Source organism: Haliotis cracherodii, unplaced genomic scaffold, assembly GCF_022045235.1.
Source record: "Haliotis cracherodii isolate W230 unplaced genomic scaffold, xgHalCrac1.p SCAF_5, whole genome shotgun sequence".
NCBI classification, from domain to species: domain Eukaryota; kingdom Metazoa; phylum Mollusca; class Gastropoda; order Lepetellida; family Haliotidae; genus Haliotis; species Haliotis cracherodii.
The window spans coordinates 6,058,960-6,086,145 of NW_027266308.1; the positions used below are offsets into that span (position 1 = coordinate 6,058,960).

At 40.5% G+C, this 27,186-nt stretch overlaps 1 protein-coding gene across 1 annotated transcript in view; it reads right to left on the reverse strand.

The window, feature by feature from the left end:
- Positions 1 to 5,996: 5,996 nt before the first annotated feature.
- The window catches only part of LOC139442563 (cap-specific mRNA (nucleoside-2'-O-)-methyltransferase 1-like), a 30,923-nt gene continuing 9,733 nt past the window's right edge, over positions 5,997 to 27,186 (reverse strand). The window contains exons 8-22 of the mRNA XM_071223392.1: positions 26,891 to 27,083; positions 24,713 to 24,831; positions 23,945 to 24,041; positions 22,939 to 23,071; positions 18,773 to 18,958; positions 18,047 to 18,103; positions 17,301 to 17,358; positions 15,369 to 15,437; positions 13,466 to 13,600; positions 11,863 to 11,991; positions 11,415 to 11,506; positions 10,242 to 10,358; positions 8,981 to 9,093; positions 7,027 to 7,135; positions 5,997 to 6,343 (exon numbers count right to left, since the gene is read on the reverse strand). Coding sequence (XP_071079493.1) covers positions 6,211 to 6,343; positions 7,027 to 7,135; positions 8,981 to 9,093; positions 10,242 to 10,358; positions 11,415 to 11,506; positions 11,863 to 11,991; positions 13,466 to 13,600; positions 15,369 to 15,437; positions 17,301 to 17,358; positions 18,047 to 18,103; positions 18,773 to 18,958; positions 22,939 to 23,071; positions 23,945 to 24,041; positions 24,713 to 24,831; positions 26,891 to 27,083 — 1,740 coding nt within the window. The 3' untranslated portion in view covers positions 5,997 to 6,210. The remainder of the gene's footprint in view (positions 6,344 to 7,026; positions 7,136 to 8,980; positions 9,094 to 10,241; positions 10,359 to 11,414; positions 11,507 to 11,862; positions 11,992 to 13,465; positions 13,601 to 15,368; positions 15,438 to 17,300; positions 17,359 to 18,046; positions 18,104 to 18,772; positions 18,959 to 22,938; positions 23,072 to 23,944; positions 24,042 to 24,712; positions 24,832 to 26,890; positions 27,084 to 27,186) is intronic.

Consider the following 27,186-nt stretch of genomic DNA (forward strand, 5'->3'; position numbering starts at 1 on the left):
GCCAGTCTGACAACCGGATCCGCTTATTTGTCCTTACGACAAGCACAGTCGCCTTTTACAGCAAGCATGGGTCGTTGTCTATATAATTCCATGTCTCTTTCATGTTCTACAAAATAAATACCAAAAAACCTGACTTGGTGAGGGAGTATTGTCATATGTCATATATATATAAGTGAGTGAGTGAGTTGGGTTTAACGCCTCTTTTATCAGTATTCCAGTCATATCGCGGCGTGTCAGCTTAATGTGGGAGGAACGCCCGAAGTGATGCAGGTTTCAGACGTTTACCACTTCGGTCATTCGTGACCAACTCGTTTTATTCGCCGAATGGCGACTCTTGCCCCTCTCATGGCCATTTTTGCGACCGGGTTCCGTCTTAGCGCAAACGGGCATACCTAAAACAATTGTCAACTCGTTGCGTAATTGTTCAAATATATTCCCCCATATATTATATATATTCCAGATGCAATTTATAGCACATCTGGACATGTGGAATTATACAGTATGATTGAACACATTTAACTGTGTTTCGGGTATATTTTTAGATGCAAGACATGTATAAAATCAAAAGTTTTTTCTGAGGGATTCTTTGACGAAGAACTTGAAATCATACGCGCATTCTGATTGGTTTGTCGTATTTTCGCAGATAACATTCACCGATAGGGGGACGAGTCTTCTTGCAGGTTACGGAAAGGGGCGAGTGGTGACGAATGCCACTTCAGTGAAACCCACGAACACGGGTATGGTGCTGACAAACCTAGAAACATAATTGGGGCGAACCGGGATTCGAACCCACAATCATAGGTTTCTGGCGTGCCCAGGGGACGCAACTCTTCACAGCGAATCGTGGCGCCTTAGACGACTGGGCCACCCGTGTCCCCGTTAGAAATATGGACAGTCAGAAAGAGATTGGCAACAATTCACAGATTTCTTGCCCATTTTCAACATACACTACTCAAGTTTTGATAGGGATAATCAGTTATGTCAGATATATTTAAATATACACTTGACAGGTTATGAGAATCAGTATTGTGGATTTGGGGAAGATAGAAATATCCCTATCAAGGGTGGAGTAGTATTTTTCAGGACATGACAAGAAGTTATCTGTGTGAAACTAATAAGTAAGTGTCAAACAACTAGGGCTGGGACGGGTAACTCGGATACTGGGGCCGGGTGGGTACTGAGTAGGACCCGGGTACCCACAAGACTACCGGACCCGTGGTTAGTCACGTGATATATTTTTTCATGACAAAAAAATCACTAAAACTATATGGTTACACAAAGTCACTTATGTTCGCATTTCTTCATGACTTAAATGTTTGAATAAAGACAAAACTTCAGTCAACTGATCTAAATACATTTTGCCAGGGCCATGGTCAAACTGTTCCCAATCGGACATTTTGTACCCAACTTTTGAAACCAACAGTGGGTACCCGGGTAGGGTCGGGTTATAGGGGTGTGAGTACCCGGTTAGTAAATCTGGACTCGTCCCAGCCCTTGACCTTCAACAGAGGTCACTGAATCTGTTTAAAGCATAAAAAGCCTGAGCTTGTTATGCAAGGAATGGTCCTATGACCTCCACTGATCAATGAATATGGGTGAGGGGGTGACGTGAAATGGGGTTTAACGTCGCGTCCATGTGTGTGTGTGTGGTGGGGGGTGAGGGGTTCTAGTCCGGACTGATACCGATTAATAGTGCTAGCCCTCTAGACCACGGAGGCGGTCCAATGAATATGGAAAGGACAAGGTGACACGATTCTTTGGTACTCTGTTTATTTTTCCTTCAACTTGTAAAACAAAGGACGCTAGTTGTTCACTTGATGATTTAAAAAAAACATACCGGTAGGGCTCCACCAGAAGGTAACCGGCAATAGTAATTGGTGACAATAATTATCTCAAATGTGAATGAAATGAAGGTTCCAAAATGATATGATTAATATGCAATATTTAAGTTCATGACAATGTTCTTTAAATGAATAGGTACACACACTTTTACATCATGATTAGAGGTGTGTTTGGCGTCAGAAAACAATATCAAAAAAATATTATAAGAATTGAGAGTGTCAATTAAATGTTTCTGTTAGAATGCAAAACACACAGGCATTAGAAACAAATCCAAATCTGATGCTACACCTGTAAAACTATTAACTAACGGACAGGATGATCAAATACAGGATTTAATTAGTTGACAGCATACACTCTAGAAAACGCAAAGCTATTGCCTTACAGAATTATGGCTATTTTATCATGGTAATCAGCTGGTAATACAGTTCTTTCTTGTTTGACAACACAAGACTAGCCCATTTAATAAACAACTGTGGAAAAGTAATCAACGCTATTTATAGCACGGACAACAGAAGCATTGACAAGGACTGCGTAACTTTGTGCTGTGTTGAACAGAAGTCTGTTATTTCACGGCATGTCCTCTTAGCTTAATATGCAGGCAAAGACCAAGTGATGAGGCTGTGATACTATCAAACAGAAGCATGGGCATAAAGTGCCAACAGACCAGGAAAATCAGTCAGGTTGAACCTGGGACTTGCACCACTTCACTGCAGGCAAAATGACATAATATATCAGTTACCGTATTCGAAGTAATAAGCGCCCTGCTCTAATAACCGCCTATGGCGATATTTGCTAATATATTGGCTAGCGAACAATCCCAATTGGCACCACTTCCGATTGATCACTGTACACAAGACTTATTTATTCGTGTATGATACTCATGTTATATCATGGACCCTAAATATATGCACACTTAATCAAGGGCAATTAAATTCTGGAAGAATATATCTGTACATAAACATTTCAGGCTGTCAGCGTAAACCACGAAATTTATCTTTCAACTCTGTTTTTTTCCCACCAAAATAATATTCTAATAAGAGCCCCTATTTCCAATTTTGAGAGCGCCCTGGGCGATTATTATGTCGAATATGGTACATCAAAGTTCCACTGACCTGGTTTTCATAAAAAAAATGAAGAAAAGAAATCTGTATGACATGTCATATTCGCAAAAATATCTTGTGATTACTAGAACTGTCACTGTTTCCGTTAAGATGTACCAAAGCTGTATTGTACTTCGACTGGGACAATTTGAGATCGATTTATGTTTCACACTAGATGCTGAAGCATTGAGTTGGATGAACTTTCTGTGTATCGGAGCAGTGTCCTTGTAGCTGCTTCATGATAAAAGCTTCTCTTCCACTTAGTCTTCCTACCATGGCCAATTGTACTGCTAACAAGAGTTATCTGTCCTTGTCAACTAATTTCGTTTAGAGTTATCTCCCCTACTTGAGTCCTTGAAAACTGACTCAAGTCGATTGATACCAGACCCGTTATCAGGTAGTTGAGTTACCGTCATAGCCTTAGTGATTATTCACCAAACATTAAAATAACAGTTCATGTTTCACTACATGGATCAGGCTTATCTGAATTATGCATCATAAATTAAGAGTGCCCGTCCCTTGGCCTTGACACACAAACTTTGGCAAAACTAGTCTTAGTCTTCTAAGAAAACCCAACATTTCGTCTTCAGCAACCCATTCTTGCCTTAAAAAGGTGACTATGCTTGTCATAAGAGGTGACTAACGGGATCGGGTGGTCAGGCTCGTTGACTTGGTTGAAGCATGTCATCGATTTTAATTGTGTAGATCGATGCTCATGATATCAGTCATTGGCTTGTCCTGTCAAGACTCGATTATTAAAAAACCACAGTCATATAGCTGGAATATTGCTGAGTGTGGTGTTAAACAACAAACCAACCAACCAACCACACTCGAAAGAGAAATAAAGGCCCAAGGGACATAACTCTGCACAGGGAAAAAGAAGACTCAGTCCTGATGATCCCCCGTCATGGAGGAAAACATAACATATCATGTCTAATTATGAAGACGGTTATTCAGGAATTAGAGTACTGTATTCGACGTAATAAGCGCCCCGCTCTAATAAGCCCCCACGTCGACTTTTGCTGAGATATTGGCTAGTGAACAATCCCAATTAGCACCCCTTCCGATTGATCAATGTACACAAGACTTATTTATTGGTGTATAATACACACTCGTGTGTTATATGCACCCTCAATGATGGGCATTTGATTCTGGAAAAATATATCTGTCGTACATAAACATTTCAGGCTGTCAGCATAAACCACGAAATTTATCTTTCAACAAAAAACATTCTAATAAGAGCCCCCTATTTCTAATTTTTAGAGCGCCCTGGGCGCTTATTACGTCAAATACGGTTACCATGGTAAAAGCACCCCAACAATCCTTTCAAAAAAAGCCTTTCACTCCCATTCTGTCAAAGACAAATTACACAGTACCATTGACGTCTGTGTAGCAAGTATATGCTTGAATGGATGATCTTTATTCTACATAAATTAAACATGCTAAATGTACATATTTCATACGTACATGAAGCCATCACGACAACATATGAACAACTCTTTGCTCAATCACGTTCTGTTTAAAGTCCATCAGACGGACTGAACATACATTTCCAAGGCCTACTAATGTAAGCTCTATCAACAAATCAGTTTGCCATAATTATTCCCCCTCCCAAAAATACATCCCGCCTTGAAACATATTCAGCTGACACAGTATTTCTTTCTCAAACATTAGCTATTTCATCAAAATAAGAAAAACATCTGAGATGATCTGTTGAATGTGTGCATTTCCATTCAAGATATGTACGTAAATTTGTAAGAGTCGAAATCTGAGCTAATGCCTTTAAACCTGATATATACAAGCTAGGAAATGGCCAAATTGTCAATCTTGGCATCCTGTTCAACTGATGTCAGAGATCTGTATCATAGGAACATCATGGTGACTTAAACAATGTTAAACATTATAAACACAATTCACTAAAAATATATCTCTTGTGACTCATAATTTTGGACGAAAATATAATAATTACTTTATTGGCCAAAACTACTGATGTAATAACTTGTCATCAATACACGGTCATCAGGAGTCAATCATTGTGATGCTCAAATTGTTTGATCAACATGTACACATCAAACTTAATTCCTGTCAACAATCAACCTACAGTCAAGTCTCGTTAATCAGACACTAATGATGGGAACCGATTAAATCAGTGATATTTAGACTCATTAATCCGACAGTCTCGCACTCCAACTCCGAGACACCTGATTTGCAATGAATTACCGAAAGAGAGATGCAGAGATGAACATATTCCGCTAACAATGCAACATAACAAAATGAATATTTTTTATATATTTTTTTTTACGTGTTTGTATCGTTATCTATCGTGTAGTTGTCCGATTTTCGATCACAAACGTTGATACTACCTAAGTTCGTTTATCTAGCATACTTGTTAATCTGACATAATCATATGCAACCAACCATGTCGGATTAACAGGACTTGACTGTATTTTGGAATATTTTTGCTGTCTTTTTTTGTCACTGTTAAACATTGTTGATGCATTCCAATTATTCTGAAGGCAACTGCCAAAAACAACATAGCATTACAACGTAACAAACAAACTATAACTCTAAAGTATATCTAAAGCAGATTTTGGTAAATTCATAAGGCATGAACATTATTTGGTGTTCAAAATCAAGCATGAAAGTCAAGGGGTCCATGTCAGGATGCTATCGTAAAGAGTTGAAACTTTAGGGGGTCTCGATTCAAATGCCTTAGGAGACCTCAGGACCCCCCTTAATTTCGACCACTTGACAAGTATAAGGTTCATAATTTTATGATGTCGTATGATTTACTTGACTAAAGCCACTCATTATGGACCCCTCTGAATCAAACACACCGTCTCCGTGGCAACATGGGTGATCTGGGCAAAACAAGATGGCTGTCACAGGGTGTTCTCAAACTGAGATGAAGATGAATGGAACCTGTTGAAAACAAGGACAACTGACCTCCATTAACAAAACGAAAGTGCCTTCCTTTGATTGCAACCAGCTGATCACACATCTTTCGATTTCAGATCAGATCACAGATGCTCACAGAGACCCTGATCACAGATCACAGATGCTCACACAGATCCTGATCACAGATCTTTTCATCAGACATCCTCCAGAATTCACAACTCGACTGAGGAAAACCAGCAAGTCGCTATCAGATCGTGTCGTCTGATGTCACCCTCTGCGGTATTGGAGATTGACAAGCACCTGTCACCATGGTGGTCATCGACCGGAGCTACATCTCAGCATGTCCTGTCCTGTTGTCACTTTGTGACTCTCATTTCATCAGTCTCACAATGTGGTTCATGACGTCATCTCGGGACAGCTTGTCAGGGTTTCGTTCCTCTTGACTGTCGTGCACTTTCACCCCCTTCTCCCACAGCCACTGGAGGCTGTTCATCTTACAGTCTCTGATTGGAGGAATGTACAGTAGTTAGTTATGGGCTAAAGCAGTGGACAGTAAGCTCAAAAATATAAATTGTTTGCTGTTCTGTTTTAACATGTTTAATTTTTTTTTATCATATTGTGAACAAAATTTTCTGACCATGAACACTCTCTTATCAGCACTGTGAGCGAGTGAGTGAGTTGGGTTTAACACTGTTTTTTTAACAGTATTACAGTTATATCACAGCATGTCAGCTTAATGTGGGAGGAAAGCCCGAAGTGATGCAGGTCTCAGATGTTTACTACTTCGGTGAAACCCACAAGCATAGGTATGGTGCTGACAAACCTAGAAACATAATCGGGGCGAAGCGGGATTTGAACCTACAATCATAGGTTTCTGGCGTGCCCAAGGGACGCACCTCTGCACAGCGAATCGCAGCACCTTAGCTGACTGATTCTGCTTAAAATATGTATATAGCAACCTATGCTTGTTGTTGAAACAGTCCTTATTTACATCAATCACTGGGTTCTCTGATCCAGACTGACTGACCCACCAGAATCATATGAAAATATACTTCTTATTTAACACCAGAAATTTGTTTCACATTTATGTTTCAACCGACCCACCCAATTGGTTTACAAAGATCTGAAAACACAACTACAAACAAGGTTTGGCCTTAAACAAGTGAGAAAGATGTAGATTACCAACCTGACAGATGCGATACAATCTAGTCGGCACTCGAACGATGACTCTCTGTTGGCTGTGTTGTACCAGTACTTCCTGTTGGCAGACCGACTTAGCGCCATCATCCACGGATCTGACACACAACCACAATAGAGTGAGTGAATGAGTTGGGTTTAACGCCGCTTTTAACAGTATTCCAGTTATATCACGGCATGTCAGCTTATGTGGGAGGAAAGCCCGAAGTAATGCAGGTCTAAGACGTTTACCACTTCGGTGAAACCCACGAGCACGGGTATGTTCTGACAAACCTAGAAATCTATTCAGGGCGAACCGGGATTTGAACCCACATAGGTTTCTGGCATGCCCAAGGGACGCAACTCTGCACAGCGAATTGTGGCGCCTTAGACGACTGAGCCACCCGTGCCCCCCACAATACAGTGAGTGAGTGAATGAGCTTAATCATATCTCTATAGAAGTGTGTCAGCTTTAATTGGAGGGCGACTTCTTGCACCTTCATTCACCTGATGAAAGGGCAAGAATTAAAAACAAGAAAGAAGTTGTCAGTTGAGTCCCATCCGGGATTCGATGGTCCGTGTTCTAGACACCAGTTGTCGGACTGTCATTTTTGTGGAAGCCACGGTGGCTGAGTGAGTTATACCGCTGACTTTGTCAATCTCATTAAAATCAGATCTTTGTTTTCGCCACCGCTAAACAACGATCTGAGGACATCCCATTACGGGTAACGTCAGAACGACCTTTCCTGAATTTTGACATACCAATGAAATGACTGACAAGAAACCAACATGAGCCAATCAGAAGGCTGCTTTCTCAAGCTTTGCGACACTGGTTTCAAACTGGGGATTATGCTTCGAAACATATTTTGACGTATTCTCGATTAAAAAAAATAAAACTGATAAGAACATTCTGGAATGGCATATAGATGGCCTAGATTGTATGGATATAATCATAAAACCCGTACCGTCGTTCGGAATACCCTCTGTTAAATATTTCATGGTTGCATGATTAGAAAACACATTCCGACTGTCACTTTCATGATCTGGTAAGCGACAATCTCATTGGCTGGATGAAAGGTTGTTCTGACGTGACCCGTAAAGGGATGTCCTCAGATCTTTGTTTAGTGATAGTGAGAACTAAGATCTGATTTTAATGAGACCGCTGACTTTGTGTGCTGGTGATTAGGTGCCTCACTCTTGCAGATTGGATTCGATACTACAATCTCTACTTTACTAAGAAAGTGTTATCCCAAATACATTTCTTACATTAGACCACTTTCTAAATGGCATTGTGTTCAAAGAAAGACGTTGTTATCCACTTCAAAATGACTATCAAAGACTTGATGAAGCTTGTCTGCTCCTAGATACCATCAACTTTGATAGTCCATCTACACATAACCTGAAGAGCTTTAACTCAAGCCACCAAAGTAGGACTATAGACTCAGAGGCCATCAGTCACAAGTCCTCAGCTGACTTGCATGGTTAAAAACTGGTAGATATTCACCAGTTATTTTTGACAAGAACCTTGTGCACATCTTGAGAGATGAAAACATTTATATATGACAGTTGTCAGAAACAAAGGAATTTCGAAGTATCTGATGACATTCAAATCAAATCTAGATTAAATCTAATGGTTGGTTGGTTGGTTGGTTGGTTGGTTGTTGAACGCCGCACTCAGCAATATTCCAGCTATATGATGGCAGTCTGTAAATAAGCGAGTCTGGACCAGACAATACAGTGATTGATATCATGAGCATCGATCCACGTAATTCGGATCGAAGACATGCATCAACCAAGTCAGCAAGTCTGACCACCCGATCCCGTTAGTCGCCTCTTACAACAAGCATAGTCGCCTTTTACGGCAAGCATGGGTTGCTGAAGAGGTATTCTAACCCAGATCTTCACGGGTTTTAAATCTAATGGGAACCCCTTAACAACCTAAAGTTCATCTACACTAAGCTGACCTTTGACCGTCTTGATGAAGTAGATGCCATGGGGGTGGAAGTAGTTGCCGTCCTCCGTACAGTAGCATAAGCGCGGCTTCCCGGCACATCCCTTCACAATCTTCATCTCGAGCCTGAACACAGACACACACAGCAGCTGAACTAGTGCCAGACACACTTCACTACCTGACAACTAAACCCATGGATCTGCATAGTCCGTGCAGTCAGTACTGAGTGAATATGGTTTTACACCGCCTTTTGATAGCAATATTCCAGCAATATCACAGCAACTTGTACACAAGTCACGTATTGGACTAAACAAACAACAATCTATGCTGTCATCACTCATCCATCATTAAATTCATTGGGGTCCCAAAGGATCTGTTTGCTACTGGACTTCAGGGTTAGAGTGAGTGAGTGGGTTTAACGCCGCTTTTAACAGTATTCCAGTTATATCACGGCGTGCCAGCTTAATGTGGGAGGAAAGCCGGAAGTAATGCAGGTCTAAGACGTTTACTACTTCAGTGAAACCCACGAGCACGGGTATGGTGCTGACAAACCTAGAAACATAATCGGGGCGAACCGGGGTTCGAACCCACAATCATAGGTTTCTGGCATGCCCAAGGGACGCAACTCTGCACAGCGAATCGCGGCGCCTTAGACGACTGAGCCACCCGTGCCCCTCTTAGGAGGTAGATATAACAACAAATTTGCATGTAGCCAACAGTGCTTGCTCTTTCTAAAAGTTACTGGCCCTTCTCCAAACTGGGTTACAACCGAATGGTGGAGGTCACAAAATGGCCGAACCTGAGGTCGCATAGCCACCTAGCGGGGCTCTGAAAGTTTAATAACTCCTCACCACTAAAACACTTTTTCCTGTGCTCTGAGGTTAAATCTTGGCTTCCATTTGCCTCATTTCGTGGTGATTTATGAGCCAATATAGATGTTGTACACAACATTATGAAATGTCATTCTAACAAGATGATCGAAATATATCTTTCTTTTGAGTTAACCATTCACACGACCTCATCCCCTAAATATTTTCAATCCAATTAAAAAATTAAAGCAATCACGGAGAAGGGGTGAAATTTTTACTAGCCAGACGGGCCATCTACTTTACATTTCAGCAAGCCCTGTGTAAGTTTCACTGGCCACGGACCAATGGGCCAGCAGTTAAATCAACCCCTGTACTTCATTGTCCTCTAACCACCTTGGACTATTTGGACAAGACCATACATATGGAACCTTGAGTGTAGAATGGCAGGCAGCCAGATCTCCCTACCTGTCAAATATGTGTTCAATGTCTTCAAGCTTGAAGACTGTGGGAACTGTGACTGGTGCTAAATCTGAACGGGTCCGCTTCCGTATTGCTTTCACAAATTTCTGTAACTTTTCAAATCTACAAAGAAAACGTTTAGATTTCTTTAGTGTCAGTCCTATTTGAGGTTTCATCACATTCTGTGTCTTGTTGGGAATTAAACACGCCTACTGACAACACGATTTGTATCATTTCTCCCATGCACATGAGCCAACAGTGAGCAGAATGAGACACAGTTGGTCTCACTAGTGTCTGTGAATTCAATTCCAATACTCTTACCAGATAGATAGCTGACAGAATGAGACACAGTTGGTCTCACTAGTGTCTGTGAATTCAATTCCAATACTCTTAGCAGATAGATAGCTGACAGAAAGACACAGTTGGTCTCACTAGTGTCTGTGAATTCAATTACAACAGTCTTAGCAGATAGATTGCTGACAGAATGAGACACAGTTGGTCTCACTAGTGTCTGTGAATTCAATTCCAACAGTCTTAGCAGATAGACTGCTGACAGAATGAGACACAGTTGGTCTCACTAGTGTCTGTGAATTCAATTCCAACAGTCTTAGCACATAGATTGCTTACAGAATGAGACACAGTTGGGCTCACTAGTGCCTGTGAATTCAATTCCAATAGTCTTAGCACATAGATTGCTGACAGAATGAGACACAGTTGGGCTCACTAGTGCCTGTGAATTCAATTCAAACAGTCTTAGCAGATAGATTGCTGACAGAATGAGACACAGTTGGGCTCACTAGTGCCTGTGAATTCAATTCCAATAGTCTTAGCAGATAGATTGCTGACAGAATGAGACACAGTTGGGCTCACTAGTGTCTGTGAATTCAATTCAAACAGTCTTAGCAGATAGATTGCTTACAGAATGAGACACAGTTGATAGTAAAGTCACAGTTTGGACCGAGTTTCGAGCTTGCGTTTTTTTATTTTTATCTTGAATTCAAGATAAACAGACAAATATATATGTACTTATGTAGCAAGGCTGGAGAATAGGGATATCGGTAAATTTGAGATAACAGGGTTCGAGATTAGGGGGTTAGAATGTAGCTTGAATAAACTTGTTGGTCCTTCTTGAACATGCACCAGTACATCAATGAGTCTTTTATCATGGGCACAACTTACCTCTCCTTGTAGTGTTTATTTCGGACATCGATCCCACACAAAAACAGGGCATCTATAGCACGTATTGTCCGTTGACGTCTCTGGCCACGGCCCTAAAATAAACAGTAATAAGAATTGAGAAGTATTCATCAGGATATTCACCACTCTTTGGTTAACTTTATATGACTATGCTTGCCGTAAAAGGCGACTATGCTTGCCGTAAAAGGCGACTATGCTTGTTGTAAGAGGCGACTAACGGGTGGTCAGGCTCCCTGACTTGGTTGATGCATGTCATCGATCCCAATTGCGTGGATCGATGCTCATAATGTCAATCACTGGATTGTCTGGTCCAGACTTGATTATTTACAGACTGCCGTCATATAGCTGGAATATTGCTGAGTGCACCGTTAAACATCAAACAAACAAACAAACTTTAGTTATCGTTTTGAAGAATGAAAAATTGAGTTACCTCCCCCTTGAGTTCTTGAACATCCTCGACCTCCAGCAAGGTATCCGGGGGCAACTCCAGCCTCAGGTTCTCCTCCAGTTTGGTCCAGCGACACTTCCCCCTTCCGTCCCACTTGAATACATGGGCTTTCTAAACGTGAAGAGTATTTCTTGAAGCATATATCACAGCCTGGTCATGATAAGTTTAGATTCAGTTGGGATTTTAATGAATTCATACTTATTAGGGCTGGGACGAGTCCAAATTTACAACCCGGGTACCCACCCCCCTATTACCTGACCCTACCCGGGTACCCACTGTAGGTCTCAAGAGATGCAAAATGTCCGATTGGGAATTTTTTTTACCACAGCACTTGCAAAACATATTTAGATACATGTATTAAACAATCTGGTCATGCAAACACTGAAGTTGACTTAAGTTATATCTTTATTTAACCATATGAGAAGTCAGAAGGAATGGGTCCATAGTCAGAAAGAAATGCGAACATTAGTGACTTGTAGCATGTGTAGTGTAACCATAGAGTTCTAGATAATTTTTGTCATTAAACTATATATTACGCGACTAACCACGGGTCCAGGTAGTCCTGTGGGTACCCGGGTCCTACTGAGTACCCATCCGACCCGAGTACCCGAGTTACCCGTTCCAGCCCTAATACTTATGGAATTTTTCTTGCAAATATCAAATTGATATATTACTATTTAATGTGCAATGAACATTGCAAGATTCCAGCGACCTGCAATAATCAAGTCAAACCAATGACATAAAGCATATTGTTGTTTAACGCCGCACTCAGCAATATTCCAGCTATATGACGACGGTCTGTAAAAAATAGAGTCTGGACCAGACAATCAGGTGATTGATATCATGAGCATCGATCCAGGCTAAAGCATGAGGACATGGTGTGCCATCATCCACATGGAGCCTGACAATCCCATCCATTTCAGTCACCTTCTGCAACAATTGGGTCATATTAAAATCTCATCTGATTTGTTTTTGATAGCAATTCAAAATAACTATTGCATAAAATGTGAGTGAGTTGGGTTAAACGCCGCTTTTAACATTATCCCAGTTATATCACGGTGTGTCATCTTAATGTGGGTGGAAAGCCCGAAGTGATGCAGGTCTCAAACGTTTACCACTTCGGTGAAACCCATGAGCACGGGTATGGTGCTGACAAACCTAGAAACATAATTAGGGCGAACCGGGATTCGAACCAACAATCATAGGTTTCTGGCGTGCACAAGGGACGCAACTCTGCACAGCGAATTGCAACTGGGCCACCCGTGCCCCCTGCAAAAAAAGAGACAGGTGAAGGTCTTCAGCAACCCAAGCTTGCCGTAAAAGGCGACTATGCTTGTCATAAGAGGCGACTAACGGGATCGTGTGGTCAGGCTCGCTGAATTGGTTGTACATGTCATCGTATCGCAATTGCATGGATTGATGCTTATGATGTCAATCACTGGATTGTCTGGTCCAAACGTTATTTACAGACCGCCATCATATAGCTGGAATATTGCTGAGCGCGGTGTTAAACAACAACAAAAACAAAAATTACAAAGCAAAAAATGATTTGTAAACAGAATTAGCCATGTAGGATCTGACATACCCCAAGCCCGAGAATATAGAAGCGATGTCCTTCTCCCATGACAGCACACATGTAGTCGTAGACACTCTTGACGTTTGACAGAGTTTCATGTGTCAGGAGGGTGGGCGCATGCTCGTAGTAATCTTTACTTTCATCCTGAGAACAAAGCAAGATTTTGTCAAAAGTGGGTGGGTGAGTGAGTTGGTTTTAACACTGCTTGTAACAGTATTCAAGTCATATCACGGCGTGTCAGCTTAATGTGAGAGGAAAGCCCGAAGTGATGCAGGTCTCAGACGTTTACCATTTTGGTGAAACCCACGAGCACGGGTATGGTGCTGACAAACCTAGAAACATAATCAGAACAAACCGGGATTCAAATCCACAATGATAGGTTCCTGGTGTGACCAAGGGAGGCAACTCTGCACAGCGAATTGTGGTGCCTTTGACGACTGGACCAAGTGTGCCCCCGATTTGTGAACAACCAAAGAACCATAAGGAATTATGGGATATTGGTGAAGGATGCACCGATCCTTTGGCAAGGGAATTACATAACACATTCACACGGCTCCAATAATTTGTGATTCTGGGTTTCAAGAAGGTCATTCTACAACTTACTCATTGTCTTCTAAAAAAAGAGGAAAACATACAAAATATAAACACTACAAAGAAACTTCACCCACTTCAACCTGTAGATTGATGTTGTAATGTTAACAATGTGTGACGTCATGAGCAATCGAGGACATCATTGTCCTCCATCTCACTGAAATCAGATCTTAGTGCTTGCTACCACTAAGCAAAGATCTGAGAACGACCTCTTGCAAACTTTGACCAACCAATGAAATGACGAACAAGAACTTGACATCAGCCAATCAGAAAGCAATTCTCTCGAACTATAAGGCACTAGTTTCAAACTGGCGACTTCCATTCCAGACTGTGCTTTGAAAAATATTTGACAAACTTCTCACTTCAATTATCAGAATTCATCAGAACACATCATTTGCGTGTGCGTGTGTGTGTGCACGTACATTCATATGTATGTACAAGTCTGTATCATTCTAGGTCGGTCAGTATTTCATGTTCTGGCGTACACTGTTTCACTCATCAACTGTTAATACACAGGGCTGCGGTGCTTTATAGTCGCTAGTTTCAACCAAAAACTCCAGTCAAGCCTGGTTCCAGCATCCAGCGAGAGGGAAGCTAGGGAAGTCCTCACATCGAGGAAGTCCTCACATAACACAAACAACACGATTTCTCCACTGACAACATGTACGCATGTATAGTCTGGAAGGTAATTTAAGGTACCAACGTTTACTACAATATCTGAAAAACTATTGGACCTACTCCCGTCAAAGTTGGTATGAGATTATTAAACAGTCATAACTGGATATTACATTTAAAGACAATCGGTGCATGAATAAAAAATCTGTCTATTAGGCTATCACTATATTTCATCAACAACCAGACCTGTTCGTCATGGGTGGAACGAGCATTCATTGTAACAGCCATCTGCATAATCCTACCCCTCCATCACAGGGCCATAGGACACAGTTGAACCAATCAACTCAACCTGAAAGGTTACACGGGAATCACGCACGTTGAGACGCCCAACGCTAACACCATATTCGTGCATGTGTGATTCCCGTGCAACCTTTCGGTCCGATAGTTTTTCAGATATTGTAGTAACCGTCGGTACCTTAAATTACCTTCCAGACTATACACCATGTGCCTGACATCAATCTTACGGCAATGGAATACGGTTTATGCACAGGATCGGGATCACATGATGCCTGTGACTTGTAAAAGGCTTTCCTTATTAGCATCCTATACAAAACCACATACTGGCCATATGTAAGTAAAGGGACGGAGTGCACACACAGCCGTGAGCTGTAACTGTTTCCCCGACAGTACAGAGGGGACTACTTACACCGATCAGCTCAGTAAACTTCCGGGATGGATCAGCCCGAGGAGGAGCCTTCCTTACTTCATCTGGAACCTGCCAACAGGATGTCAACATGAAGGGTACTCTCGAGTGTTCCTGCTGGATTTTGAAACTGCCTGTTCTAGTGGACTGGCAGCTCTAAAAATTACCAGTCCCCATTCTAATTTTTGCCAGTCCCAACTTTCAACAAATAAATAAATGTATGAAAATTACCTGGTTTTAATTCTTTCCACATCATGTTCAGTGCAAAGATGTCATCTCTGAAGTACCATAATTAGTGAGTGAGTTTGATTTTACGCCTGCTTTTAGGAATATTCCAGCAATATCACGGCAGGGGACACCAAGGCTTCACACATTGTACCCATGTCGGGAATGGAACCCGGGTTTTCGGCGTGACGAGCCAACGCTTACCACTAGGCTACCCAACCGGCCCTAACATAATTTAATCTATATATCATTCTGTGTCAATTTTCTACTTTTTTAAAAATATTTTGAAACAAAGTCCCTACAAATGGATATTTAACCTTGAAGCAAAGCAGCATGTTATTTTCTTGCAATAAAAATAGACACAAAAATATACTTATATGAATATCCCCCATGTTTTGTTCAACAACAAAGATTCATAAGGTACTTTATTTGCCGTTCCACAGGGACTGGCAGTCACATGAATTACCGGTTAAAGCCTAATTTTACTGGTAAAAAGCTGGTAATTACCGGTAGACGGGAACACTGATGTAACAGGCAGTTGATTGTTCCTCAAGTCAGACGAAGATATCGGGGTGTTCAGACATATTTGACATACCTCAAGATAAACAAGATTGAACTCCATCTATGTTAGACAGGACTGACTTGCTAAAGGTACTAAAGTACTCATGGAAATGAAAAAAAACCTGTTTTGCTGGATTTAATAATCGACACAAAGCATTACGTAGATGTAAATACGAAATAACAAAACAACTGGAAAAGTACTAGTCTGGATTTGCTAGTTTTATCTCAGTGCTCAATACAAAATGTGCTTTACAGGAGGTAATTTGTAGTCACTTTCAACATTCAAAAATAAAACGAAGTCCAAATTGACATGGCAGAAACAGGCTATAGGCATTATGCAAATTAGCCTGGAAAAAAGTTATCAAAACAACAATAAAAAGAACAGCTATGTTTATGTACATAATAATAATAATGACATGTAAGTTGTTGTTTGAGACGGGAATATGTTACTTTTACGTTCTGATATTTTGACGATGATTCACTATCCCACAATGCCACTGACAAATCACATGCATGTGGGTTTCAAGCACCTGTTTTCACCTCTCGTCAAGGTGTCATAGGTCTTGGACATTCACCTTGATCTACTACCACCTGGTTATGCTCAGTTTCACAATAGTCTGTTTTGTTCATATTTTTACACACTTTACGTGTAAAAAGACATAAAAACCTTCGATACGCTGTATTTGCGCACCGAAATCAAAATCCGGTTCGTAGAGTGTCATGCAGATTTTGGTAGAGTGTCATGCAGATTTCGGTCGACTGTAGGATTTGCCAAGCATGTGTACCGCTAACGCGTTGTCAACGGATATATTCTAAATCTTTTCGCGTTTTTAATCAAGGTGCTCACATGATTTGATGCACTTCGCAATGTAAGACCCGTTTTATGATTAAAAACATGAAAAGATTGTGAAAATATCTGTTGACAACGAGTTGACAGTGCACATGCTTTGCAAATTCTGCAATTGACCGAAATCTGCATGACAGTTTACGAACCGGATTTTGATTTTGTTGTGCGATTTTGATTGGACTATGCATAGACTTGTTAGTCCAGCCAAAATGTAACTCCATAATACCAGCCTAGTTCAGCAAGGGTGGAAACTGGACTTTTATAGTCAGTTAACTCTCTTGCCTCGGGAAGATGATCCTCACCTGCCACCTTCTGAGACAGTCAGCTCGGACATCAGCTTGTCTTTCCTCATACAGATCCCTGCAACACACAACACATGCTCAGCCACACTTTCTTCATTTAATTGTACACCGATTTTACAATATTTTTTATGATTTAGCGTACGAAATCGACCGACTTAAAAACATGTTAAATTAAAAAAAATATACTTTTGACAAAAACTAATGTTTTACAAATTTGTTTCACAGATGTTAACAGAGAAGAAAGCTGCATTTTGTGATAATTTAAGAGTTTTACAGTACGTTATGATCAGAAATGTCTGATCAGATTTTTCAATAAAACTGCTGCGGCGGCCATAACAATGGCTATAAAGATGGACACCGGTCAAACAGGATATTAGCTCACCTGACTGAAAGTAAACATTCCATCACCTACAATGAATTTCTGAGAAATGTTTTCGTAATTGATAAAGAAAAAGTCCTCTCCTTAGGTAGGTTTATCACTGTTGATACTGACGAGTAAAAACATGAGGACCGATCCACGCCATTAGAGCACCATGACACACAGTGAATAATTATTAATCATAGTAATTTATAGGATATATTTACTTGGTTGATGCATGTCATCGATCCCAATTGTATAGATTCATGCTCATGATGTCAATCACTGGATTGTCTCGCCAAGGATCGATTATTTACAGACCGCCGTCATATGGCTGGAATATTGCTGAATGTGATGTAAACAACAAAAAACAAACTAATATACTCACACATTTTGAGCAAACACTTGGATTTTCTTGAGACCAATTATTTGGTTCCGTCCTAATCTGTTGTTTACAAGAATATATTATCTGTACATGCTTAAACAAAAACTTAATGATAATGTAGACTACAAGGGGTACTTTTAAGTTTTTCAAAGAATAAGGACTAAACAATTGTCTCAATTGCCATGTAACGCTCCATCAACAACATACACCTTCAAAAACATAATTGACTGAGTGAGTGAGTTGGGTTTAACGCCGCTTTTAAAAGTATTCCAGTTATATCGCGGCGTGTCAGCTTAATGTGGGAGGAAAGCCCATAGTGATGCAAGTCTCAGACGTTTACCACTTTGGTGAAACCCACGAGCACGGGTATGGTGCTGACAAACCTAGAAACATAATCGGGGAGAACCGGGATTCGAACCCACAATCATAGGTTTCTGGCATGCCCAAGGGACGCAACTCTGTACAGCGAATTGCGGCGCCTTAGACGACTGGGCCACCCATGCCCCCTCAAAAACATAATGTACCCTTGATGACAAAATTGTAAAATTATGACACTAAAACATCCTTCAAATATCTGTACATTTCAGGATATGCATTGAATTGTCTGTATGGTTCGAGACCTTATCATAGTGTGATTCACCTAGAGCATCCTATGAAGACTGGTTCGTGCCCTCTGTTTTAGGCAGAGGAGAGCCATTATCTAAACAGTCTCTACGTCAAATGTCTTACAGATCATTCGATTTGAAGATGTAGTTGAAGAATTCCTCATTTCCGGTAAGCGTTTCAAGGGGGACAATTTCATTGACATCCTGTTTGGATGTGGCGCCCATGTAGACACACAGATCCTGGTTGATGTTTCTCATGTACTGCAGGATAGGCTCAATGTCGCCCTTCTTCCACTTGCACACAATGTACCTGAAATACAACCACCTCACCATTATGTTTGTTGTTGCGAGTCAATCTCATTAAAACCAGACTTTGGTTCTCGCTACCGCTAAACAAAGATCTCAAGACATCCCATTCGGGGTCACGTCAGAACGACCTTTCATCCGACCAATCAGAGCTAGATTATGAAAGTGACAGTCGGAATGTGATTTCTAATCATGCAACCTCGAAAACTTTATTCCGAACGATAGTTACGGGTTTAACGACTGTATCCATACAATCTAGACCATCTATTAGCCATTCCAGAATGTTCTTTTGTTCAGGTTTCAAATTTGTAATCGAGAATTTGTCAAAATATGTTTAGATGCGTAGTCGTCAATTTGAAATTAGTGTAAAGCATGAGAAAGCTGCCTTCTGATTGGTCATTCCATTGGTCGGTCAAAGTTCGCGCAAGGTCTGTCTGACGTGACCCGTATTGGGATGTCTTAAGATCTTTGTTTAGTGGTAGCGAGAACTAAGATCTGATTTAAATGAGATTGTCGCACGAGTTTAAGTCTATCTCTCGTTTCTGGGAGTAATCTGATTGGACAGGCTATCTGAATCAGACTCAAAAAGAAAATATGGTAGGGAATTGGTCCAGGATTTGATCATAAAAGAATCAGGGCTCCAAAAATTCACTCGTTTGCTCGTATTGATGAGAGGCGGCAAGCGCAGGGTGAGAATGAAGCGAAGAAAGACTTGTCCTACCGAGCGAGTACATATATTTCAATCATATCAATTCATCACTTATCGTTTACAATAACATATGCAGGATAATTTCGGACCTAAAATAAATTTTAATTTCTCATACATTCGTAGTAATAACGAAATATGCCACTTATACCCTAAACAGAGGCCATTCTTGGCAACTGTCTGTTGAAGAAACAAAAAGTGTGTTTGCGCAGCAGGTCTCGAAACTAATATTAAAGGGGCACTGATCTAACGCAATTCCCCGGATTGGTTGTTGCCTTTGTTATTGTTTTTTCCCCCGTGAGTACCCGGATGATACGCAACGCAACTGAGCGTGACCAGAGACTGGGCTACCGTCTGCAAGGACAGCTAAATAAACTTGGCAATATTTGTTTTACGCATTTTTGCATAAACACTGATTGGTTAACTGTGATCTATAAAGATTTCGACAAAGGGTGCATGTTAATTAATTTCTTCAGCCTAAAAAAACAGACAAAAAGAACAGCAGAGCTCATCGGATGTCGTCATTTGGAAATACCCCAGATGGTTATAGTTTAATACTAAAAAAAAGTATCCATGCAGTGAAAGCATGTTCGGATTTCGGCTTGCGTCGATAATACGATTACTATTCCCTTGTTGTCATACACGTTTTCTGGTATAACCCTACACTTGTGTATTTGTCGTCATTCACTTGATGCTCAGTTAATGAATTTATTACAGGTACAATTAGTGGTAGCACCACTAAGATTACATGACAAAGGTTCCCATTTGGCATTCATTGTGTCTGGGGTAATTATTCAATCTAAATCCAGGTTTGAAGTGAGGTGAAATGTGTGTTATGTAATATGCACGTGGCAGCCAAGCAAGAGATAAATGATCAGTTCATTTACTTTTTTTGTATATCAACGGATCGTTCCTGGTCATCAAACGATTAACAGGAAATACGTTGATTGATTAATCACAGTTATCTTGCGCAGTGGATATGTCAAGAGTGAGTGTTTACATGTCTAGGTTTACTAAAACAAAGGGAATACACTCATATCATGGCGTGAAGTGCCGATGTAAAAACAACATACTTTGTTCAAAGGGTTAACTGATAATACGTTGATTGATTGATCATTGTTATCTATCACTCAATGGATTTTTTTAGGAACTGTGGACGTTATGAAAATAGTTGTCACGTGGGCTTTCTCAGCCGACCATTGAGACTTGACACCTATGTAAAACACCTGAAACAATCCAAGTGATCAGTTGAGAAACGAACACGGGTTATAATATCCCGAAACGATATCTATCTTTTAAGATATTTGATTGTTACTGAGACACGTGGCATCGAATAAGTTTCTTTGTACAGCTGCAGACGAATGGGATATTGTTCCTTTGTGTGGATATTCACGGATACATTCCTCGAACAAGGAAGCTGCCTAAAATTTATACACATAAATTTGGTAGGTTGTTATTATGATATTTGCATTTTGTTTTCCTTCATTTGAACCGATTCGTTCTTGTTTCTCTACGTCTTGGTTGGGAAATTCTTCAATGAGCGATAGACGTTGTTTTCACAGGTCATTTCTTTTGTAAGCGTGTATATATTACCGTCAATTTGTAAAATGTGATTCAGACGATCAAAATGGCCTCCAAACATCACAACAGATTATTATGTAGGATTAGAAGCCAAACAACATAGAAATGTACTTCTCAACGTAACATTTTCAGTCTCTTGGTGATGACATTAAACATCAAAATGTTTGGAATTCGTTTCCTAATAATACAGATGGAAATGTTTTTCAGTCACTTTGTAAAATAACTGAATATTTAGACGTTTAATAAATTTGTTACACATTTGACAGTAAAAACATATACACACAATAAAAAAAGCAATGCTCAGGTGAAATATTTACTTTGTGTTTCAAGTCAAAATAGTGTAAACGAAAATCGCAAAATTACCAAGCAAGTGACTTATCAAAACTTCGTCACCATTACCGATGCTACCCACAAAGATACCTACATTTCCTTATTATCTCGAAAACTGTATTTCATTTTGTTGATCAGTGTGACCATACGCCCTTATTACTACCCATACGAGTTACTAATGCGCTTACGACTGGCGCAGCATAGGTCGCGAACTAGTCTAGATTTCTGCTATACATCCGGGTACTCACTGGGAAAAAACAATAACAAAGGCAACAACCAGTCCCGGGGAATTGCGTTAGATCAGTGCCCCTTTAAGGTGAGGCAATTATATTTATTATTTTTGTTGTAAGTGACCTGTTACTGATTATTCTCAAAAGTCAAAATAGAAGTGAATGATTTTGTTGGGGTAATGGCTGTTTTTAATTGGAAGTGGTGGGGTTGATGAGACAAAAAAATGATTAGATTACCAAAACAGGCCAAAACATGAATTTATTTGAAAGAATAGGAAGGACTGTAAAAAACGAAGAACAGAAAACTGTATAAAATGTAATAGGGCCAGTGAAAATATTGCAGGACAAGTTCAAAATAATGTCTACCCTGCAGGACAAGTTAAGTTAAAAAATGTTTTTCGAGCCATGAAGAGTTGAGGTAAAACACAAGATAATAGACAAAGCATATATATTCAGCAAGATTCCAGGTCTGGATATAACCAAGTCTGGACCACACGAACAAGGGTTAATGATACACGATAAGGCAAATATCTTCAGAATAGGCGACTAACAGGATCGGGTGGTCAGGCTCGCTGACTTGGTTGAAGCATGTCATCGTATCTCAATTGCATGGATTGATGCTCATGATGTCAATCACTGGATTGTCTGGTCCGGACTCAATTATTTACAGACCGCTGTCACATAGCTGGAATACTGCTGAGTGTGGCGTTAAACAACAAACCAACAAACCAAGATGTAATAATCATGAGGTCGGGTAATCCATGTTTTTTGTGTCCTCACACAAGACATTGTTCTTGGTCACGAACGACCTCATAGTATGGAATTAACACAAATTTGTTCGACTCCGTCTTATAACCCACCCTTTGACAACAGAGAGTGAATCCTACCTTGCCTCGGACATTTTAAGTTCTTCAAGACTGCCCACACATACATGTTTTGACGCAAGGCGTAACAGCTTGGCATTCCTTTTAGTGCCTCGTTAGAGCTATCAAACACAATATTCTCTTCAAATTAAAAAAAAAGCCTCTACACAAAGGCGTTTAAAAAAAGAACGCGTAAGCTTGGGATGTCATGTGATCAATATTTGTGATAACATCAGTACACCATGTCTCAGTATAGACATGAATGTCGTTCTACCTTTCTGAGTTTGCAGGGCGACTTGTGACTGGCTTGATGATGGCAATCTTCTCGAAGGCTTGGTACATCAGATACACAAGGCCCACGCTGAACGGTGTGAACAGATCGAACAACTTGCACACAAAGTGGCCACCTGGAGACACAGCAACACACATGTACCGTTGACAAAGAAGTCAAGTGAAAACATAACCATTTCTTAATGCCCCCATTTCACTACGACCACGAATATCCCAAATCATCCCGAATAGGTATTTTTTTATGTTCGTAAATAAATCTCGATCATTTCTGGAAGTTCTTAAATGAATCTTATTTGATTCCCTAACATTCGTACAGTTCGCGGGAGTTTGTCGAATTGGCGAGAAAGTGTTTATTTGTCAAAAACTTTCGTGGAAGGGTCCCCGAATTGCATTTTCATGGCTGTAGCTTAATCCATTCGTAATTAATTCTCATGTTCCGTAACAGCTTCGTAATCGATTCTTTTGCATTCTTGGCTATTCTTAGCGATTCGTGGCTCCCAAAATTTCTTGTCCTCAACCCGAAAACATCCCGAAACAGCCACAAATGTCCAAAGTCAACTACGAATCATGTAAGAATTAAGCAAGAACAACATTCGGCATATTCGTAACTTAGTTGTAGGTGATTCTTACAATTCGTGCATGATCTGTACATGAATCATGTAATTCGTACATGTTTCTTAACCCATTCCTGGCATTCTTCATACTTTTCAACCCGATGAGCCACGAAAGTTTGCCGTATTGGCCGAATCATCACAAATTTCGAAAGTTTTCGATTCAGGGTGATTAGTGATATTTGTGGTCGTAGTGAAAGGGGGGCATAACTGTGAAGACAATTACATGTGATAAGAAAAGCTTTCGACCTGATCATCTCAAAACTAAATCAATGGTTTTTACCCCGCTTTCTCAATATCTTGACAATAACCCAAAGAAAGATGGCCAATTATTTGAGAAAGACAGGAATGTCGGAGGTGAGAGACGGCAATGGTCACCTTCACGCAGGATGGACAGGGCAACCAGGAACTGACACAGATACAGCTGCTTGGATAAAATCTCCTGGATATTTTCTTGTCCCTCCACTGAGAAACCCTGCAATTACATAAACAAGTCACTCTTCTTAGTCGAAAATGACCTATACAGTGTTCTCTCGTTATTGCGCCCTTCAATATAGCGCTAACTCGGTTATAGCGCGCGGTAAGCCATGGCTCCCAAAATTTACAATTTTCAATAAACTCAAGTTTTCCAATGACATGATGTTTTCCCCCATCTCAGAAAACATTATCAGTTGATCACCGCGATCACGCAAAACCGGAAATACCAGTCAACAAATCTGAACTGAAATACGCAATTTAATCCTTTTATTATAACATCTGGTAATGAATACAAATGTTCATTGTTTATCTGGACTAAAGATTGCAATGTTTTTTTTAATTATACATGTACACGTAAAACAACACACCTGACTGAGCAGCGTTATTGTTAAAAAATGATTAGGCCTTAATAAAATAATCATTAACGTTTGATCACCACCACGTGAACACTGAATGCCCTCCTCACAGCATTATATTGTCTTCAAGTACCTACAGTCAAAGTATTCTCTCCAAATGATCCCTTCTTTCTTGACTCTCATTTGACTTTTAGACATATCAATGTCCCAAGTCAGGTGAAGAAATATTGTAAGGGTTTCAAGATCTGCTCTTATCTGGGGATATAACAACAAATACAACAGTATTAAGACAAAAACAATAGAAAGTTCTTACACCATCAGCCATGACAAAATGGACGCCTTTCCCGTCTGTGTTTTCCAGGACAAACTTGGTGAATGCTTCCTGATTGGCTGGTCTAAATATGTCCCCATCTCCATCCAAGCCACCTTCACCTGCAGACATATATCGGTGAGGGTAGACTCACTCCCAGATTATACTCCCTTGGGTATGATAAGAAGGAACATTTTTGTTCAACTTCTACATAAAAAATAAGCATAAAACTTAGATACTGTAAATCGTGAAGTTCATGTGTCTTCAAAAGAATGCGACCGCTGGTCCCTAGCCAAAGATGTGACTCAATGTGAATGCGACACCCCGCTCCTCTCAAGCATCAGTGGATTTATATCCAAAGAAAATGTCCTCTGTCAGGTTTGCAGGAGAATCCTCACATTAATCCAACCTAACATTAATCCAATCACACAGCAAATAGCACCGCTTATTAGCACTCAGTAGAGTACTTACGCAAAAACAATACATGCATTTTGGCTCATGTCGGCCTTTGACGGAGTCGCAAAGAACAAAGACACAGTGTTGCATGGGTGGCGTCTGTCTGGACTTGCAGGTGTGATCAGTGATGACATAAGTGAGTAGAACCCTACATCTGTCTTGACCCAAGCAGTGACAATTCACAGGATGTTATTAGTGTCTGAATGACATTGTTTAGATACTAGTTCCAAGTGCTGCTCAATAAACAGTGATCATGGTGATGTGGAATACATAGTTGTTTGTTTTCAGCATATGTCTAAGTTGGTATTCTGCTATCCAAAATGTCATATTCTTCATATAAATGCCATGTTTAATAATGCGAGCAAAGACCACTCTCATTTTTCGCATTGAATTCATGCTCGAGTTAATTTCAAGATTTACAGTAGTTAGACGAACTTAACATACTAAAAGGCACTGGTCAATAAGTCACGAAGGTCAAGGGATCTTTGATAACCCTCGTGTTAAAAGTCAGGGTGTCCCTATATTCTGCTACTAAAGCCCTCAACAAACCCCCTGTATGACAAGCACTGAAAAGGACTCTTCCTTCTTGTTAAGCAACAATTGGGCTATTGTGTGTGTGTGCTTGTGGCTTAATGGTGCTCTTGGCAAATTGCCAATACTCCAACTTTATGACGATGTTCAGTATATATAATCAAACTGGACCAGACAGTCCAGTGATTGATAATATGAGCAACGTTTCACACAATTGGGATCGATGACAAGCATCAATTAAGTCAGCAAGTCTGCCCACCCAATCCCGTTAGTCGCCTTTTACGACAAGGATAGTCGCCTTTTACGGCAAGCATGGGTTGCTGAAGACCTTTTCTAACCCGAATCTTCATGGGTCTCATTGTTTGCACTAGTTACTTGGATTGTGGACACGCCTTTAACCAAGTCACCAAACCGGATCACCAGATGCATTTTGTTGCCTCTTACAACAACCATAGGTTGCTAGGGACCAGTTCTAATCCCCAATCCCCATGAGTCGTTCGTGGGGCCCAATCTCATTAACATCAGATCTAAGTTCTCACTGCCGCTAAACAAAGATCTGAGGCCATCCGATTACGGGTCATGTCAGAACGACCTTTCGCGAACTTTGACCGACCACTGAAACGAATAACAAGAAGTCGATATCATCCAATGAGAAAGCAGCTTTCTTGAGTCTTACGGCACTCGTTTAAAACTGGCGACTTCCATTTCACACTACGCTTAAAAAATAACTTGACACAGTTCTCAATTAAAATTTTGAAAACTGAACAAACGAACATTCTGGAATGTCTAATATATGGTTGCAATTGTATGGCAGTACTTCACGCGTACTTTATCCAAAGGAAGTGAGAAACAGACGATAATTTAGATGGAATCAGTCATACAGGCCGTTACTGTCGTTCGGAATACCCTGTTTTAACCTTTTTGAGGTTGCATGATTAGAAAACACATTCCGCCTGTCACTTTCATGATCTGGTAAGCGACGCTTTGATTGGTCGGATGAAAGGTCGTTCTGACGTAACCCCTTATGGAATGTCCTCCGATCTTTGTTTAGCGATAGCGAGAACTAAGATCTGATTTTAATGAGATTGTCATAGGGCCTAACATTTGACAGAAGGTCACAGTTAACTTTTCCATGGCAAAAAGAATTGTTTTGTGCAAGTCGTGAGTAAGACTAAGATAAGATATTAGACATACCATAATGAGGCTCGAACATTTCACTTGGTCCAGCAAAGAAATCTTCCACTTTGAAGTCATTGCCGCCTCGTAGCGTGAAACCGAAGCCCTTCGTATCACCTTTCTTCCTCCACAGAACGTACTCACTGAACCCACCCGGGCCGGCACACACGTCCGCGAAGTACAGCAGTTCGTTAGGGCCAACAGTTTTGTGCTACATAGACAGGAAGCAAACAAACTGTCAAAATGTCACGAAACATTAACCAATCTCAACAAAATAAGATCTTTACATACCCTGATAAACCTTCTATGTAAGG